The 18,770-nt window shown below is 46.1% G+C and overlaps 1 protein-coding gene across 1 annotated transcript; it reads left to right on the top strand.

Annotated features, from left to right (window-relative positions):
* The first annotated feature begins 11,283 nt into the window (after positions 1-11,283).
* LOC132581470 (1-phosphatidylinositol phosphodiesterase-like) lies at positions 11,284-12,187 on the top strand. Its single transcript, XM_060252719.1, has one exon. It carries the CDS (start codon positions 11,300-11,302, stop codon positions 12,146-12,148), a length of 849 nt encoding a protein of 282 aa, XP_060108702.1. The 5' UTR covers positions 11,284-11,299; the 3' UTR covers positions 12,149-12,187.
* Positions 12,188-18,770: the final 6,583 nt, after the last annotated feature.

Genomic DNA, 18,770 nt, shown 5'->3' with positions numbered 1-18,770 from the left:
ACCACTTTGGACTTCAGGGAAGGGGTTACATTAGTCAGTGTTCCCGGGAATGCATTATGAATTTTGTGGGTCCTAGGCATCTTTACCTCCCTGGGTCTCTTCCACCATAATAATATCAATATTTTTGACATAACTTTAGGCAAAATGTAATAGATTTTTGTGGACCCTAAAAATTTCATTTTTTTCTGATGTGAGAAAAAAAATTAAAACATTTTCTTTGATTTTAAAAGTTCATTCCCCCCCCCCCCCCGATTTAAAAAGAAATTAAAACACTTTCGTGGGGTCCTAAAACTATTGTGGGCCCTTGGCACTGTGCTTAATGGATAAGTCAGCACTGAATGTTCCCCTCTCTTAACAATTCCTTCAAGTGGAAAAATTGTAGGGTTGCCAGCTCCAGGTTGGAGAATACCTGGAAATTTTGGGGGTGGAGCCTGAGGAGATTGTGGTTTAGGAGAGGGGAGGGACTTCTGTGGGGCATAATGCCATAGTGCCCAACTTCCAAAGCAGCCACTTTCTCCAAGTGAATTGGTTTCTGTTGCCTGGAGATTAGTTATAACCCCTGGAAATTTCCAGCTACTATCTGGAGATTGGCAACCATATTTGTACAGAATCTGAAGGGCCAAGGTAAAAGTTTTCTCCCTTTTTTTTTTTTTTGGAGTAACATTAAAAATGTGTCAGAATGGGACTACGGGTATGCCTATTCCTTACTTGAAAATCAGCCCCCATGAGAGCCAGTTTTGGAGAATGTTGCAAGAGAGCAAATAAAGCCAAAATACATGGTTGAGCTCTGACAATGAAAATAGGTCTCATGACTAAAGGGTGGGGAAACAAACAGGAAATGCCAAGTGCGTGACAGTGCTAGAGGCATTGCGTGGTGATGTCCCTGTTTTGGAAAGCTGTGTATCATTTAAAAAGCAACAAAAAATTAAACCAACGAAAATTAAACTTACAGAATCAACTAGTTTTGACATAGTTAAGGGAAAGGGAAATTGTCACTGTGGAGGACTGGGACAGGGAAAATGGTACCAGTGTGGTTGATTCTGGGAAGGCTTTCCAATCCCCATGGGATATGTTATTTCCCCAAACTTTACATTCATGTATGAGCTTTTCCATATAGGTTTTTGGGTGCAGCTCAGCTTATTAATTTAGGGTCGTCATGTCTCCTCGCCTGTCTGGCAGGGGAATTTGGAAGAAGTTCGGGAGTGGGTGCCTACGTCATTGTGATAACATCACCTGGAAGTGGAATCATCATCTCAAGGATATTGCACAGGGGGATGCTCTGGTTTTTGAGTAAATTTTGTTAAATTGGGCTTACACCATAGAGTTTGCCCCAAGACCAGAGAGTCCCCCATGCAGTTTCCCTGATGTGATGATGTCACTTCTGGGTGATGTCATAAGAAGAAGAAGAAGAAGAAGAAGAAGAAGAAGATATTGGATTTATATCCCGCCCTCCACTCCGAAGAGTCTCAGAGCGGCTCACAATCTCCTTTACCTTCCTCCCCCACAACAGACACCCTGTGAGGTGGGTGAGGCTGGAGAGGGCTCTCACAGCAGCTGCCCTTTCAAGGACAACCTCTGCCAGAGCTATGGCGGACCCAAGGCCATGCTAGCAGGTGCAAGTGGAGGAGTGGGGAATCAAACCCGGTTCTCCCAGATAAGAGTCCGCACACTTAACCACTACACCAAACTGGCTCTCCCATCAGGGACATTGTGTGGTGATGTCCCTGTTTAGGGGAGGGATTTCCCTTGCTGGCCAGCTAGTCTATGACGAAGCCAACAAAACTGAGGGATCCTCACTTGGACCTAGGAGCTGGCAACCCTATTTAACTGCAATGGGGTTTCCACTCCCTTACGTACAATATCGTTTGCTGTCACTCTTCCATTTTTTAAAATAAAGTTTTCCCCATGTTTTGTTCAGACACAAAACCTGGCAAAATCTGGAATAAAAACTGGGAGAGCAATAACCAGCTAGGGCTGTTAAAAGCCTGTCCATTTCTCTTTATCCAATTTACCCAAATTCTTCCCTGAAATCTGTTTCTTTCCCTCTTTTTAGGAACTGGAAGTCAGTTTCCAATAAATTCTGCTTTGATCAAAGAGAAATTCAAAGACAGGAGGGGCAAGAGATATCAAAGAGAAATCAAAAAGAGAAATGAAAGAGAAATCCCTCTTTCAAAAGAGACAAAAAGAGAATAAGGGGTGTGTGTGTGTCAATGGCTATGTCTAAAAAAAGTTTATAGAAAAAAATCCTACTCCCCATAACAACACGACAACAAGCGCATGATTCTGCTCTCCCTTTTACTCTTTCCAAAGAAAACAAAACAGCTGCTGTTATCAAATCTTACTGTCCCAAAGAAAACACGTTTGGCTGCTGTACCCATTTCTTAGTTCCCACTTACCTTCTTCCAAAGGAAAAGAAAGTCAGGTGCTGTGATCAAATATTGCTCTCCCTTCTTCTTCTTCCAAAGAAAACATGCTGGCTGCTGTTACCAATCCATTTGGGTTGGTTGGCAGGAGCAAACAAGGTACACGGGAATGGACAGGATTGCTACTGGTTTATCTACGTGGGCTGAATGTGGCAATCCTCACAGAACATTCATCCATCCACCATCCGTCTCTTGGAGCTTGACTTGTTCCACCTAGAGTAAGAAATGCAATATTCACCCACAACTGTTCTTAATTTTGAACCCACTGTTGCCCACCACGCTTGGAATGTTATCACACAGTTTAATGCTCTTCGGCCACAAGTTAAAAAGTAGGACGTAAAAACAGCACTCAAGACAAGGCAGCTTTGTATAGGTGTGTGTGTGTGTGTTTATGATGTACACATAGGGTTGCAGCAACATCCAGGAGGATCCTGCAGATTTCCCAGAGTTACAGAGAATGTCCAGATTACAGAGATCAGTTCCCCTGGAGAAAATGGCTGCCTGTTTCGGGGGGTGGACTTTGTGGTATATATCCCATTTAATATATCCCATTAAAGTCCTTCCTCTCTCCCAACCCCATCCTCCCGAGGTTGCACCCCCCAAAATCTCCAGGAATTTCTCACCCCAGAGTTGACAACTCTGTAGGGTTGCCAAGTCCCCCGTGTTCTCTGGGGGGGGGACTGTCTTAGTGCATGCAAAGCATGCGTGGCACGATGATGTCACATGTGAGTGATGTCATCACGCCAGTGACGTCAAGTGCCGGCCACTCTAGGCATTTCCAGGAAAACTCTATGGTTTTCCTGGGCACTCTAGCATTTCGGGAGAGAAAATCAATTTTGGTACTATAGTGTTTTCCCTCCCAAAATGCTAGATTGTCTAGGAAAACCATAGAGTTTTCCCAGAAATGCCTAGAGCTGCTGGTGCACGTCGCTGGTGTGATGACGTCACTCACAGGTGACGTTATCATACTGGCAACATTGGGGGAGGTTCCCCCTGCCGGCCCAATGTGAGCTGGCGGGTTGGGAACCTCCAGGGGCTTGGCAGCCTTTCTGTACATATATGATACATACAGGGCCAGCCCTAGACTGTCTGGCACCCTAGGCAAGGCTAACTTCTGGTACTCCCCTTGCACTGATAACATCACCAAGTTACACAGGGGTGCCTAATTTGGTGTCCCTAGAAGGCCGGTGCCCTAGGCAGTTGCCTAGTTTGCCTAGTGGCGGGGCTGGGCCTGGATACCCAAATTTGAGGCATACATGCCGTGAAACCCTTTCCGCTTTCCATTTAGTATGTGCCGCTTCTTAAGAGACCGGAATTATATCTAGGATCTGAGATTTTAACCGGCTGGAGTGAGCAGTAGATAAACCACTTTTCTCTTTTGGTTGTCAAAAAAGGCTGTCATATAATTAAATAGTTCAGAAGGCACTTTTCTAAAGGGAACAGGATTGTAGTCTATTCCACTGCTTATTGAGCGTCTTCTCTTGTTCTTACTGCACTGTCTTTTACTTTCATAACTAACGCTGCCTTATACTGAATCAGACCCCTGATTCAAAGGGGGTCAGTACTGTGTACTCAGAATGTCAGCAACTTTCTTGGGTCTTAGGCTGGGGTCTTTCACATCGCCTCTTGCCTCGTCCTATGAGAAGCCAGGGATTGAACCTGGAACCATCTGCATGCAAAGAAGAGGCTCTTCCACTGAGCCACAGCTCCTCCCATTTTCTTGTGCAATTTGTAAAATAATGCTTTTAGGGTGTAAAGGTACAATGCAGGGCTTTTTTTGAGCAGGAATTCACAGGAACACAGTTCCGGCTGGCCTGGTGTCAGGGGGTGTGGCCTAATATACAAATGAGTTCTTGCTGGGCCTTTTCTGCAAAAAAAGTCCTGGTACAATGTATATTGTAATCAACTCGACTAGAGCAGAGAGGAAATACTTCGGGGCAGAAAAATAGCATCTGTAATAAGATAAAAATCCTGGGTCCCTATTTAGTCCTGGTGTGTGTGTCTATTGTTCTGAACTTGTACATTAACTCCTGTTCAACAGTTTTGGACTAGAATTGCCATTTAAAATGTCTTTGTCTAATGAACACGCATGAAGCAACCTTATACTGAAATCAGACCCTTGGTCCATCAAAATCAGTATTGTCTACTCAGGGTCTCAAGGCTGAGGTCTTTCACAGCTAGGGTTGCCAAGTCCCATTTTTAAAATATCTGGGGACTTTGGGGGTGGAGCCAGGAGACTTTGGGGGTGGAGCCAGAGACACTGGGATGGAGCTAGGGGGAGGGGGGGGGAACGGCGCCGGGGAGCGTCGCTGCACTGCCGTGGCTGCTCCTCCGAGATGGGCTCAGGCTGGGCCCATCTCGGAGGAGCAGCTGCCGGGGGGGGAGGCGTCACGGCGGCATTGCGCGCTCCGCCTCTGCATTGGAATGGGGGGGGGGTGGAGGCGGGCCAGGAGCGTGGCGAGCCGCGAGTCCGGGTCCTAGAGGGGCCCGGATTCGCGGCTCGCCATGCTCCTGGCCTGCCTCCACCCTCCCCTTCTCTGGTTTGGCTGCTCCTCCGAGATGGGCTCAGGCTGGGCCCATCTCGGAGGAGCAGCTGCCGGGGGGGGGGGGGGCGGTGCAGCAGCGTCGCGCGCTCCGCTCAGCCTCTGGGTTGGAATGGGGGGGGTGGAGGCGGGCCAGGAGCGTGGCGAGCCGCGAGTCCGGGTCCTAGAGGGGCTCCTGGCCCGCCTCCATGCTCCTGGCCCGCCTCCACCCTCCCCTTCTCTGCTTTGGCTCAGCCTGGGCCCATCTCGGAGGAGCAGCTGCAGGGAGGGAGGGGGCGGCAGCAGCGCGGCAGCGTTGCCCACTCTGGGATGGGGTGCCCGCCGTTTCCCCCCTCCCCCCGCTTCTGTTTTTTGGGGGAGCGGGGGAAGAGGGTGGAAAACCTGGCATCCCCCGCCAGAGCGGGAGGGTTGGGAAGGCTATTCACAGCACTTCTTAGGGTTGCCAAGTCCCTTGTTCTCTAGTGGGGGACTTTTGCGTGCGCTTCACAATGATGTCACCCGGAAGTGATATCGTGCCGCCAACATCACTCACGACCGCTCTAGGTGTTTCTAGTACGTATGGTACCTATTGTACCATAGAGTTTCCCCTCCAAAATGGTTAGAGAGTCCAGAAAAACCATAGAGTGGGCACTGCGCACCAGCATGATGACATCACTTCCAGGTGACTTCATCACGCCAATGATGTCAGGGAAGGTTCCCCCCGCCGGCCCAATGTGGGCTGGTGGGTTGGGAACCTCCCGGGCAGGGGAACCCCCGCCCAGACTGGGGGCTTGGTAGCCCTACTTCTCCTACCTGATCCTTTCAACTGGAAATGCCGAGGATTGAACCTGGGACCATCTGCATGCCAAGCAGATGCTCTGCCAATGAGCCACAGCCCTTCCTAAGGGAGCTTTGACTTTCAAAAGTTTACATCCTGAAACGCTTGTTGGTCTCTTAAGGTACTACTGGACTCAAATCTAACTGTTCTTCTGCAGACCAACACAACTGTCCTCCAAAAAGGCCTCCTACCCTGATGATTGACTGATTAAAAAAGCAGATAGAAGCATTATTAGAACCATGCTCCTGACTTTCACACATACAAACCAGGAGGCAGAAGGAAAGCTTCCAAAATGCTTTAACTGGAATGTGTTGCATTTGCCTGAAGCAGCATCCATGGTTTCTCTTAAGTAATGCAGTGTTTGGCAACCTTGTACATATCGAGTTGTTGTGCATTGGGTGGGGTTAGGGCCAGAACAGGAGAGAAAATGAGCTTGGCGTGATGTTCAAAGGTGATAAAGACATATACAATTGGCAAATACAGCAGAGCCGGTGCATCCTTTGGCACAACCAGGCAGCGGAACCAGTTTTTCCTGTGCATTGTGCAAAGTTGACACCCACATGCTAATGAACCACTAATTAATCTTCGAAACCCTGGCAATTAAGACAAAACTGTGAAGCTTCGCTGAAGCAAGACAGAAGGCAAGCGAGCAACGAGGTTTTGAGGTCAGTAAATTAAGACTGGGGAAGACGGCTGAAAGAGTACGGGATGGGTTGGGCATCCGATGTCATGTGTTTTGTGCAGCAGCTGAAAACTATTTAGAAGCAGGCAAAGGAAAGGAGTGGATCTCCAGGTGAAGAAATTCTGTTCCCTGAGATGAAGTTGGGCAGTAGGAAAGGCATTCTTGAACATTGTAATGTTGAGATGGTGGTGTGTCTATTATTTTTGTCCCGCCCTTTCCCTAGAACAACAAAACAAGCCATCTAGTCCTCCTTTTTCCTCCAGTGCAGCAATTCTATGGGGTGGGGTATGTAAGCTCTCTCTCTCTCTCTGTGTGTGTGTGTGTGTGTGTGTGAGAGAGAGATGGCCAAGGTAACCCAGCAAGCTTCATTGCTGAGTCAGGATCTGAACCTCTTCTGGTTTCACTCTCTAATTACTATGCTACATTGACTCTCCTGAGCAGTTCAATATTAAAGGATTGTGACATGAATGTAAATAGGTTAGAGTGCTGCAGAGTACACTGGGTGTTGAAAGGCTGTCATGTAGAGGATGGTGTGGAATTGTTTTCTGTGGCCCCAGAAGGTAGGACCAGAACCAATGGGTTGAAATTAAATCAGAAGAGTTTCCGGCTCGACATTAGGAAGAACTTCCTGACCGTTAGAGTGGTTCCTCAGTGGAACAGGTTTCTTCAGGAGGTGGTGGGCTCTCCTTTCTTGGAAGTTTTAAAACAGAGGCTAGATGGCCATCTGACAGCAATGAGGATCCTGTGAATTTAGGGAGAGGTATTTGTGAGTTTCCTGCATTGTGCAGGGGGTTGGACTAGATGACCCTGGAGGTACCTTCCAACTCTATGATTCTATGAAAATCTAGGGTTTGTTCACAAACAGAAGGTGTTTATAAACAGAAGCCAGGAACTTCTCCAAAATGATATCATTTCTTCCTGAATGTTCTGAAAATGGAATTCTTAGGTTTGGAAAGGTAATATTTTCATTGAGATATATATTCATTTGTCACCGTAGCTTTCTCACAAGTGTTTCCCACATGGGATCAACTTACCGCTGCGGCTGCCCATACAGTACAGGGTTTTCACTTGACAGCTTTCCCAAATTTTCCTCTCCCCAGTCCCCTGAGGTTGCTAGTTCTCACCCTTTTCCATCTTAAAAAAGCAACACCACAGCAATTGGGGTATTGTTAGAGGGTTATAGCAATCTGTTTATCAGGTTTCATTGGTTTAAAATTTAAATCTCTTGTGTATTATAAAGTTACAACACTGTAATGATAGATCAATTGCTGGGTTTTTTTAAAAAAATCCCCAAACTTATTGGTGGCAGGGGGAGGGAATGGCTGCTGTGGAGGGCTGGGACAGGGAAAAGTCACCACAGCAAAACAGGTTTTGGAAGGATTGCAGGAAAGGTGGGGAAAACCTAAGAGGTCCAAGGAAGCCGCATGATGCAGTGGGGAAGTGAGAAGGGAGAAGGCATACTTGCTTCTCAATAGTACTCAAGCCAGTGCAAACAACCCATGTCTCTTGATCTCTCTCTTTTTCTCTTGCCTGTGTGTGCATGCTGGTTATAGTATGCCCATGCATACTGGCAGTGGGTAAATGTATATGTACGTATTAGCGGTGTTATCTGGAGAGAGAATGTACCCCCCCTTTCAATTTTTTTTTTTTGCCGTCAAGTCGCAGTTGACTGATGGCGACCCCTAGTGGGGTTTTCAAGGCAAGAAACATTCAATGGTAGTTTTTTGCCATTGCCTGTCTCCGCATCACAGCCCTGGTCTTCCGTGGAGGTCTCCCATCCAAATACTTAGCTTCTGAGATCTGACAAGATCAGGCTAACCTGCACTATCCAGATCAGAGTTTGAAGGGCTTAAAGATCAGATCAGGCTAGAGTTTGAAGGGCTTAAAGATGTAACTTCATATAAATTAGGGTTTGTAGAATCTTTCGGGATCAAGTGCCGTGTTCTACTGGAGAAAGTTTTCCTTCCAGACGTTTCATTCTCAGCTGCGGAGAACATCCTCAGTGGCATTGCAGCCAGAGCAGGCGCTCAGACCTTCTTGGCTGCTGTGCATTGAGTGGGGCCAGGGCTGCCGGAAAGCTGCTATTTCTAGGCTGGAGGGGGTGTGATGAAAGGGCAATTGGTTTGTGGATGTGCCCATTGTTTGGTGGGGCTTCCTGGAAGGGTAGTGATAAGGAAACTGGCTGTTGAATGTGACCATTGTTCCGTGTTAATTGCTGGGAGGGTTGGAAGGGGTGTGAAGATAAGGAAGATGGTTGTTGACTGTGCTGATTGTTCTGTGGAATTTGCTGTTTGTTCTGAGACTTTCTGCAATTTATAGTCTGTAGGGTGTTTTGCAGAGCTGGGTACCAAGATTGGTGGATGAAAATGCCTTCTTCCTTTCTGTTAAAATTGTGCTGGTGTTTGTAAATCTCAATAGCTTCTCTGTTCAGACGGGTATGATAATGTGAGACCGTAGAAAGGACTTCAGTTCTTTCAAAGTGGATGACGTGGTGTCCTTCTTGAAGTGCATGTTCAGCTACAGCTGATTTTTCTGGCTGAAACAAGCGGCAGTGTCTCTTGTGTTTGGTGAGACGGGTGTTGATACTGCGTTGGGTAGTGCCAATGTAGACTGCACCACAGGAGCAGGGTATTTTGTAGACTCCAGGGGTTGAAAGTGGATCTCTCATATCTTTGGCCGAGCGCAGCATGTGGCGGATCTGTTGTGTGGGCTTGAAGACTGTGTCAACATTATGGCGTTTGAGAATTTTGCCAATGCGGTCGGTGACAGATTTTATGTAGGGCAGGAAGGCTGTACCCACATTTGTGTGTGGCTCGGGATTTGGTGTGGATGGTCTCCTGCATCACGCATCTGTGAACCAAGCCAACTCCAACAGGAACTACACCACCTCAAACAGTCACTGCAGGCCAATGGATACTCCCAACAAGAAATTAGAAGAGCCCTCCATCCCAGGAGACCATCCACACCAAATCCCAAGCCACACACAAATGTGGGTACAGCCTTCCTGCCCTACATAAAATCTGTCACCGACCGCATTGGCAAAATTCTCAAACGCCATAATGTTGACACAGTCTTCAAGCCCACACAACAGATCCGCCACATGTTACCAGCCGTGAAAACCTGAAATCTTTCTTATAAATTCTTTTTTCTTTTCTAGGATTGCCAAGTCCCCAGCTTCCCATAGCTGTACCATAAAGTTTCCCCTCCCAAATGGCTAGAGTGTCTGGGAAAACCATAGAGTTTTCCTGAAACCGCCTAGAGCGGCCCCTCATGGGTGCTGCCATTTTGATGACATCACTTCTGGGTGATGTAGAGGGGGGTTCCTGGGTGGGGAATTCCTCGCCCGGACTGGGGGCTTGGCAGCCCTATTCTTTTCAAAAGGAGAATTTCTATTTCACTTCTCTTTGATTTCTCTTTGCAGTTTTCTGTTATGTTTTTACGCACCCCAATGTCACTTTGTAGTCCTTCCTTCCTTCCTTCCTTCCTTCCTTCCTTCCTTCCTTCCTTCCTTCCTTCCTTCCTTCCTTCCTTCCTTCCTTCCTTCCTTCCTTCCTTCCTTCCTTCCTTCCTTCCTTCCTTCCTTCCTTCCTCCCATGCCAAAAGGAAGTGATTGCCTGACTTTGCACATATCCAGAATGCAAAATCATGTAGAACTTGACTTCCTATCCCTCCTCTATTTGAAATTCTCTTTTGATCAAGATGGAACTGATTCCATCTTGATTTTGAGTTGTGCTGGAAGTGATACCATCACATGGGGACAACTGCTGTCCCCCTATTTTACTGGCCTATTTCTATCTGGTTGTGCATCGCCCCAAATTGCTGGAAGTTTGCCTGCCAATAACTGGGTATTTGGTAACAAAACAGACTAACACGGAAATTGGAGCAGGTAAACAGCACAAAAGCATTCGTGAAACAACAGCCTCTAAAAATAGAAAAAAAACACTTGACAAATTTAATACAAAATCATAGAATGCTTACTTTTCAATACAAAATATTCAACCAGCAAATGCTGACCCTGCCCTTCCCTTTCAAATTGCAGTTAATGCCACCTTCTCTGAAGTCGTGGGTCCAGGAAGTGATGCAACAAGCCATTTTATGCAGAGTCCAGCACTCCAAAAACTCCTTTCAAGTGGAGCCAGTGTAGAAACAAGTTGCAACCAGGCACAAAACCATGTGACAGGGTTGTACATGATGCCCTGTTTCACATGAGGCTTCTACAAGCTGCCTTAATTCTTAGGTTGGGCTATAAATTTAGGCAAAAAACTAAACAGGCCAGTGTTTTCCTGTTTGTTGGCGAAGCCTTTAATTAGAACCAAACCGGCTGGTCTTCCTGAAGTGGAGGCTTTCAATGCAGCTACAGAGAGCGACATGTCGCAAGTGGGATTACGAGGCATTCGATGAAATTGCTGAGCAGACAGGTTAAAACGGATAAAAGGAAGTACTTCTTCACCCAAAGGGTGATTAACATGTGGAATTCACTGCCACAGGAGGTGGTGGCGGCCACAAGCATGGCCACCTTCAAGAGGGGGTTAGATAAAAATATGGAGCAGAGGTCCATCAGTGGCTATTAGCCGCAGTGTGTGTGTGTGTGTGTATATATATATAAAAAAATTGCCACTGTGTGACACAGAGTGTTGGACTGGCTGGGCCATTGGCCTGATCCAACATGGCTTCTCTTATGTTCACCACCTTCAGCTTGCCACATCCAGACTTTCCATGAAGAGAAAGGAAGATCAAACAGAAGCTCAGGTATTACCGCTGGCAGCCATCTTTCCCCCAATCTTCCTTCCCTGCTTATGTGACTTCTTTTCCTTTTCAGGTGAATCGGCCAACCATGGATCAGACCGAGTCATTTGATAACACTCCTCAGCCTGCTGCTTCCCTCCCTGACTGGATGTCAGACTTACCTGACCATCTTTCCGTTTCCAGAATATCTATCCCTGGTACCCATGACACCATGAGCCTTTTTGGTGGCTCAAAGATGTGCTGCCAAAGCTGGCCCCTTGAGGCTCAGCTAGAGGCTGGCATACGCTTCCTGGATATCCGCTGTAAACTAGAAGACGGCCATTTCCTTATTTATCATGTTAATACTTACCAAGAGGCTGACTTTTCCACTGTCCTCAAAGTTACCTTGAGCTTCCTGAAGCAGCACCCTCGGGAAACGGTACTCATGCGAGTCAAAGAGGAACTCCCCATTATTCCAGATGCAGATTTTGGGCCCCGTTTGCGAAGTTACTTGGATGAAGAAGGCCAAGGCCAAGTTTGGACGAAAGAAGCCATTCCCACCTTGGGCGAGGCCCGAGGGAAGATTGTCATCTTGGAGGAACTGGAGAATGAGATCCTAGGGGTGCCCTATGAGACACTGAGTGTTGGCGACTCCTGGCACGTTCTCTCGTCGGACTCCAAGTGGGATCAAGTTTTGGAGCACCTGGACTTGGCTGACACTGCTAGCCATGCCACTCTGCACCTCACCTTTTGTTCAGGCAATGGGCTCTTCACCAACCCTGAGGAACTGGCCCAAGACATCAACCAACGCTGTTATGAACATCTGAGTGCCCAGGCTGGGAAAGCGGGGCGGTGGGGTGTGGTGATCATGGACTTTCCTGGGGCAGGACTGATCAAAACGATTGTGGAGAGTAACCTGGAAACAAGGAACGATGACACAACCGCTCGGGGTTTATGATGAAACCATGAACCACAGGAGAGGAGGTTCTGCAGAAGAATGGACTCTTGGTAGTAGTCAACTGAGATCTGCTGGGGTTTATTCAGCCCTGTCTGGAAACCAGACCCTTTGGTGTAGAGTTCTTAATTACAGATATGCAGAGCTTTTTCTGTAGCAGGAACTCCTTTGCATATTAGGCCACACCCACTGATGTAGCCAATCCTCCTAGAGCCTATAGTAGGCCTTGTACTAAGAGCCCTGTAAGCTCTTGGAGGATTGGCTACATCAGGAGTGTGTGGCCTAATATGCAAAGAAGTTCCTGCTACAAAAAAGCCCAGTATCTAGCCCACATATAATTTTTTTTTGGGGGGGAGGGGCAGTTGGCATGTGTGAAAGAGTGCGCTTACTTTTGTATAGCTGTAATTCCATTAACAACTCCAAACAACGTTAAGCACAAATTATTGGGTCCTAAAGTTAGAAGAAGCCTGATAGTTCCTCTAATACAAACTTCTGCTCAGCGTCGAAGAGCAAAAACTAGAGCAGGGGTGTCAAATTCATTTTGTTATGAGGGCCAGACCTGACATAAATGACGCCTTGTCAGGCTGGGCAATGTGTGTCATAAAATGTAATGCCAGCTAGCAGAGATATACATTTTATAAAGGACTCTGACAAACAAAAAAATTAAAACATGCTTAAAACATTAGCACTTGGCCTTCATGGTGCTTTCTTTGTATCTCTCCTGGGCGATCCAGGGAAGTGGGAAGCCTGGTCCCCTTCCCCTTCTTCAGATAAGGGGATAGGGTACAGTCTGAAGAAGTAGGCATGCAAAGGAGAGCTTTCATTCTGAATAAAACCTTGTTGACCTTAAAGGTGCCACTGGACTCCTACTTTGTTCTACTGCTCAGAGTTGTCCACTGTGATGGTTACAAACAGTATGGACTGTCTGCCAGAGTCTCGAGGAGGCAGGACAGAGGTGGCGGGCCTAGCTTGCCTGGGAAATTATAAATGTTTGTATGCAAATGCTAGAAGTGTCCGAAGTAAAATTGGTGAATTGGAATGTTTAGTGTTGGGAGAAAACATAGACATTGTGGGAATTTCAGAAACTTGGTGGAATGAGGAGAATCAGTGGGACACGGTGATTCCTGGATATAAGTTATATCGGAAGGATAGGGAGGGAAGGGTTGGAGGTGGGTGGCTCTGTATGTCAGAGAGGATATACGGTCCAGTAAGACTGAGGTCAGAGAATTAGATTCCCTTTTAGAAATGCTTTGGGTTGAAATAGAGGGCCCAAAAGGAAATTTAACTGTGGGAGTTTGTTATCGCCCACCAAATCAAAAGAGAGAGGACGATTATAATATGATGGAAGGATTAAAGATAGCGGCTAAACGTAAAAACTGTGTCGTAATAGGTGATTTTAACTACCCGCAGATTGATTGGGTCAATATGTGTTCTGGTCCAGAGAAAGAGATTGAGTTTCTTGATGCTCTCAATGACTGTGCTATGGAGCAGATGGTCTCAGAACCTACCAGAGGTGGGGCGATCCTGGATCTGGTCCTAAGTAATGCCCAAGACTTAGTGAGAGACGTAAAAGTGATTGCGCCGCTTGGGAACAGTGACCATAATGTTATTGATTTCACCGTTTGTATAAATAGGGAGTTGCCCAAAAAGACCGCCACAACCACATTTAACTTTAAAAGGGGTAAATTCTCTGAGATGAGGAGGCATGTGAGGAGGAAACTGAAAGGAAAGGTAAATACGGTCAAAACCCTTGGGGAAGCTTGGAGACTATTTAAAACTATAATCCTAGAAGCTCAGATAAAATACATACCACAAGTTAGGAAAGGCACAAACAGGTATAAGAAGAGGCCAGCATGGTTAACAAACAAAGTAATGGAAGCTGTAAAAGGTAAGAAGGACTCCTTTAAGCGGTGGAAAACCAGTCCAAGTGAGATTAATAAAAGGGAACACAGGCAGTGGCAAATCAAATGCAAGACTGTGATCAGGCAGGCAAAAAGGGACTATGAGGAGCATATTGCAAAAAACATAAAGACCAACAATAAAAATTTCTTCAAATATATTAGAAGTAGGAAACCAGCCAGGGAAGCAGTGGGGCCCTTGGATGACCATGGGGTAAAAGGATTACTGAAGGAGGATGGGGAAATGGCTGAGAAGCTGAATGCATTTTTTGCCTCCGTCTTCACCGTGGAAGATGAGAAGTGTTTGCCCGCCCCAGAACCACTAATATTGGAAGGGGTGTTGAAAGACCTGAGTCAGATTGAGGTGACAAAAGAGGAGGTCCTGCAACTGATAGACAAATTAAAAACTAATAAGTCACCGGGTCCGGATGGCATACATCTGAGAGTTCTGAAAGAACTCAAAGTTGAACTTGTGGATCTTCTAACAAAAATCTGTAATCTTTCATTGAAATCTGCCTCTGTTCCTGAGGACTGGAAGGTAGCAAATGTCACCCCCATCTTTAAAAAGGGTTCCAGAGGAGATCCAGGAAATTACAGGCCAGTCAATCTGACTTCAATACCGGGAAAGTTGGTAGAAACCATTATCAAGGACAGAATGAGTAGGCACATTGATGAACACAGGTTATTGAGGAAGACTCAGCATGGGTTCTGTAAGGGAAGATCTTGCCTCACTAACCTGTTACATTTCTTTGAGGGGGTAAACAAACTTGTGGACAAAGGAGACCCGATAGATGTTGTTTACCTTGACTTCCAGAAAGCTTTTGATAAAGTTCCTCATCAAAGGCTCCTTAGAAAGCTTGAGAGTCATGGAGTAAAAGGACAGGTCCTCTTGTGGATCAAAAACTGGCTGAGTAATAGGAAGCAGAGAGTGAGTATAAATGGGCAGTCTTCGCAGTGGAGGACGGTAAGCAGTGGGGTGCCGCAGGGCTCGGTACTGGGTCCCATGCTCTTTAACTTGTTCATAAATGATTTAGAGTTGGGAGTGAGCAGTGAAGTGGCCAAATTTGCGGATGACACTAAATTGTTCAGGGTGGTGAGAACCAGAGAGGATTGTGAGGAACTCCAAAGGGATCTGTTGAGGCTGGGTGTGTGGGTGTCAACGTGGCAGATGCGGTTCAATGTGGCCAAGTGCAAAGTAATGCACATTGGGGCCAAGAATCCCAGCTACAAATACAAGTTGATGGGGTGTGAACTGGCAGAGACTGACCAAGAGAGAGATCTTGGGGTTGTGGTAGATAATTCACTGAAAATGTCAAGGCAGTGTGCGTTTGCAATAAAAAAGGCCAACGCCATGCTGGGAATTATTAGGAAGGGAATTGAAAACAAATCAGCCAGTATCATAATGCCCCTGTATAAATCGATGGTGCGGTCTCATTTGGAGTACTGTGTGCAGTTCTGGTCGCCGCACCTCAAAAAGGATATTATAGCATTGGAGAAAGTTCAGAAAAGGGCAACTAGAATGATTAAAGGGCTGGAACACCTTCCCTATGAAGAAAGGTTGAAACGCTTAGGGCTCTTTAGCTTGGAGAAACGTCGACTGAGGGGTGACATGATAGAGGTTTACAAGATAATGCATGGGATGGAGAAAGCAGAGAAAGAAGTACTTTTCTCCCTTTCTCACAATACGAGAACTCGTGGGCATTCGATGAAATTGCTGAGCAGACAGGTTAAAACGGATAAAAGGAAGTACTTCTTCACCCAAAGGGTGATTAACATGTGGAATTCACTGCCACAGGAGGTGGTGGCGGCCACAAGCATGGCCACCTTCAAGAGGGGTGTAACGTACTCAGACAGGAGACGCAAGTCGGGCAACATTCTTTATTAAGAGCACGTTGCAAGAGAGAGAGCATGCGGGCCGGGCCCCGCTTATATACAAAACCCCGGTTCAGCCTACTGGACAGGTCAGGCCAATAGTGGCCTGTTGAACTTCCCGCCGCTGCTGGTGATGGGCGGGGCTCGTCGTGCCTTGCGCTGGGCGTCCAGCCACCTGGTTGCCATCGCGCAAGGCCTGACGCGCTGCCGATACACTACAAGGGGGTTAGATAAAAATATGGAGCAGAGGTCCATCAGTGGCTATTAGCCACAGTGTGTATGTTTGTGTGTGTATGTATATATATATATATATATATATATATATATATATATATATATATATTTGGCCGCTGTGTGACACAGAATGTTGGACTGGATGGGCCATTGGCCTGATCTAACATGGCTTCTCTTATGTTCTTATGCTTCGGACCAAAACGGCTGCCCACTTGGATCTATCTACATTCCAGTTTGTCCACATCCGTCTTCAAGCATGGTCCTCAGAAATGGGCACAGTGTTCCAGATGAAGTCTGATGAGTGATAAACCCTAACTTCCAATGACTTGGATTGTGTACATCTATTCATGTGATCTTTTTGTGATTGATTGCAATCCTAAGATCCTTCCCTCTTGGGTAAAAATATGTCTTCCAGTTCAGGAAGGAAAAGGAAAGGTCCTGTGCAAGCACCAGTCGTTTCCGACTCTGGGGTGACGTTGCTTTCACAACGTTTTCACGGCAGACTTTTTACGGGGTTTGCTATTGCCTTCTCCAGTCATCTACACTTTCCCCCCAGCAAGCTGGGTACTCATTTGACTGACCTCGGAAGGATGGAAGGCTGAGTCAACCTGGAGCCGGCTACCTGAAAACCCAGCTTCTGTCGGGGATTGAACTCAGGTTGTAAGCAGAGCTTAGGACTGCAGTACTGCAGCTTTAACACTCTGTGCCTCGGGGCTCTTTTTCCAGTTCAGGAACAGCTTTCAAAAACCTAACTAAATTTCTGCAGCATATAAAAATATTTGTGTGTGTGTGTGTGTTAGTATCAATGCAAAGCTGAGAAGTGGGGTTTTTTTACACACATCCTACAAAAAATGCAAGAGAGGATCTGTTTCCCCAGGCAAATGGGAAAGGTTCCAGGTGACTGTGATAGTCACAGATGTTCATTCTATGGTAGTATGGAATCAGCCCCATATGATGCAGGGAATTTGCTGAGATCAAGGGTCATTTTGTAGAAAAAGCGGTGCCAGAGCTCATTAGCACAACTCATTTGCATAACTCATTTGCATATGCCGCACACCCATGACATCACCAGAAGGTGTACCAAATTATATCAGCTCAGCATCTACCTTAAAAGGCTCCTTGAATTATAACTGTCATAACAAAACCTTACTCCCATCATACTTTTTAAAGTTAGCAAGGGATAATGCCATAGGGCAGGGGTGGCCAAACTGTGACTCGGGAGCCACATGTAGCTCTTTCACACATATTGTGTGGCTCTCAAAAGGCATTTCTCTCTTTAAATGACTTCTCCAAGCCAATCTAGCTGGTGGCTTGGAGAATGCATGTAAAGTTAAAGCTGTTTTATTTCCACCTCTCCCTCTCTCCTTCCTTCCTGCCTGCCTGCCTGCTTCTCAAACATCTGATGTTCATGTCTTGTGGCTCTCAAACATCTGATGTTTATGCAATGTGGCTCTTATGTTAAGCAAGTTTGGCCATTCCTGCCAAACTTATAATGTCTCTGAAGCAGCCATTTTTTCCGAGGGAACTGATTTTGGTCACCTAGAGATCAATAATAATAGTGGGAGATCTCCAGCTGCAACCTGGAGGGTGGCAAGTTGGCAACCCTAGCAGCAACTGTCAAAGGCACCTATATAAGTCTCATTCTAGAACTGCCAACTTTTTGGTTTTGAACATATAGACACTGTGGGCTGAATGCCTCTGAGAGAATACAAATTCTGGCTGAGCCTGTAACATTTAGTTCAGGACAATTTTAATCCAATTGGTAAAGACTCGTTCTTTGTCCCACTGATCATCAGTTGGATCAGGGTGGGTAATTTGAGCACTGGTGGGAAAACAAAAGAGAGCTGCCCTCTGTGACAGCAAATTAATTTTTGTCTAGATAGAAAAATCTGTTTGTGTTTAAAGGACAGCCTGAGCCAATGTTCCCTTGGGTAGGAGTGAACTTCCCATCAGTCACTGGGTCCAAGAAGTGACCATAAATACCCATTCCAGAGTACCTTTATTTTCTGTGTGTCACAGCTAGGACCAATATTTGTTATACTTTAGTTCTCAGAAAATCTGAGAATATTGTTATCTTAGAAAGAAAAGTTTAATCTTTTTTTTATTTTCTACAGATGCACAAGGGAAACCAGAACCCAGCCCAATATATTCTGCCATTATATTTATGATTTCTTGCTGGGTTATAAAGATCAGAATTATGATCTGTGTGGCACTGAATACTTCTTCACCGCACCTCTCTAACGCTTGACAGTGTCAATTTTTCTCTCTCAGTCTTGCTCAGCTTGCCTCACGTTCCAGTGTCCCTTCTGCTAATACCCCTAGAGATCCTCTCCTTGTGAACTGAAACAGTTTAAATACCTCCCTGATTAGGCTAATTTCACAATAGCGGGACCTGCAGCTCACCTTTGTACTGATAGATTCAAGACCACTGGAAGGGGAAAGATAGCATCCCATTGAAGTCATATATCTTTACTCCTTATGTAACTATGTTGTAGCAGAAGAACATTTTGGATCAACAGATGACTCAGCTTCTCTGAGGGGAAAAATGAACCAGACTCCTAGCAGGTAAGAAATACAGGGTTTTCCATTTTCATATTAATTTGCAGGGCAGAGAAGGAAAT

Source organism: Heteronotia binoei, chromosome 13 (genome assembly GCF_032191835.1).
Source record: "Heteronotia binoei isolate CCM8104 ecotype False Entrance Well chromosome 13, APGP_CSIRO_Hbin_v1, whole genome shotgun sequence".
NCBI lineage: Eukaryota > Metazoa > Chordata > Lepidosauria > Squamata > Gekkonidae > Heteronotia > Heteronotia binoei.
This window is presented reverse-complemented; position numbering and strand designations above follow the sequence as displayed.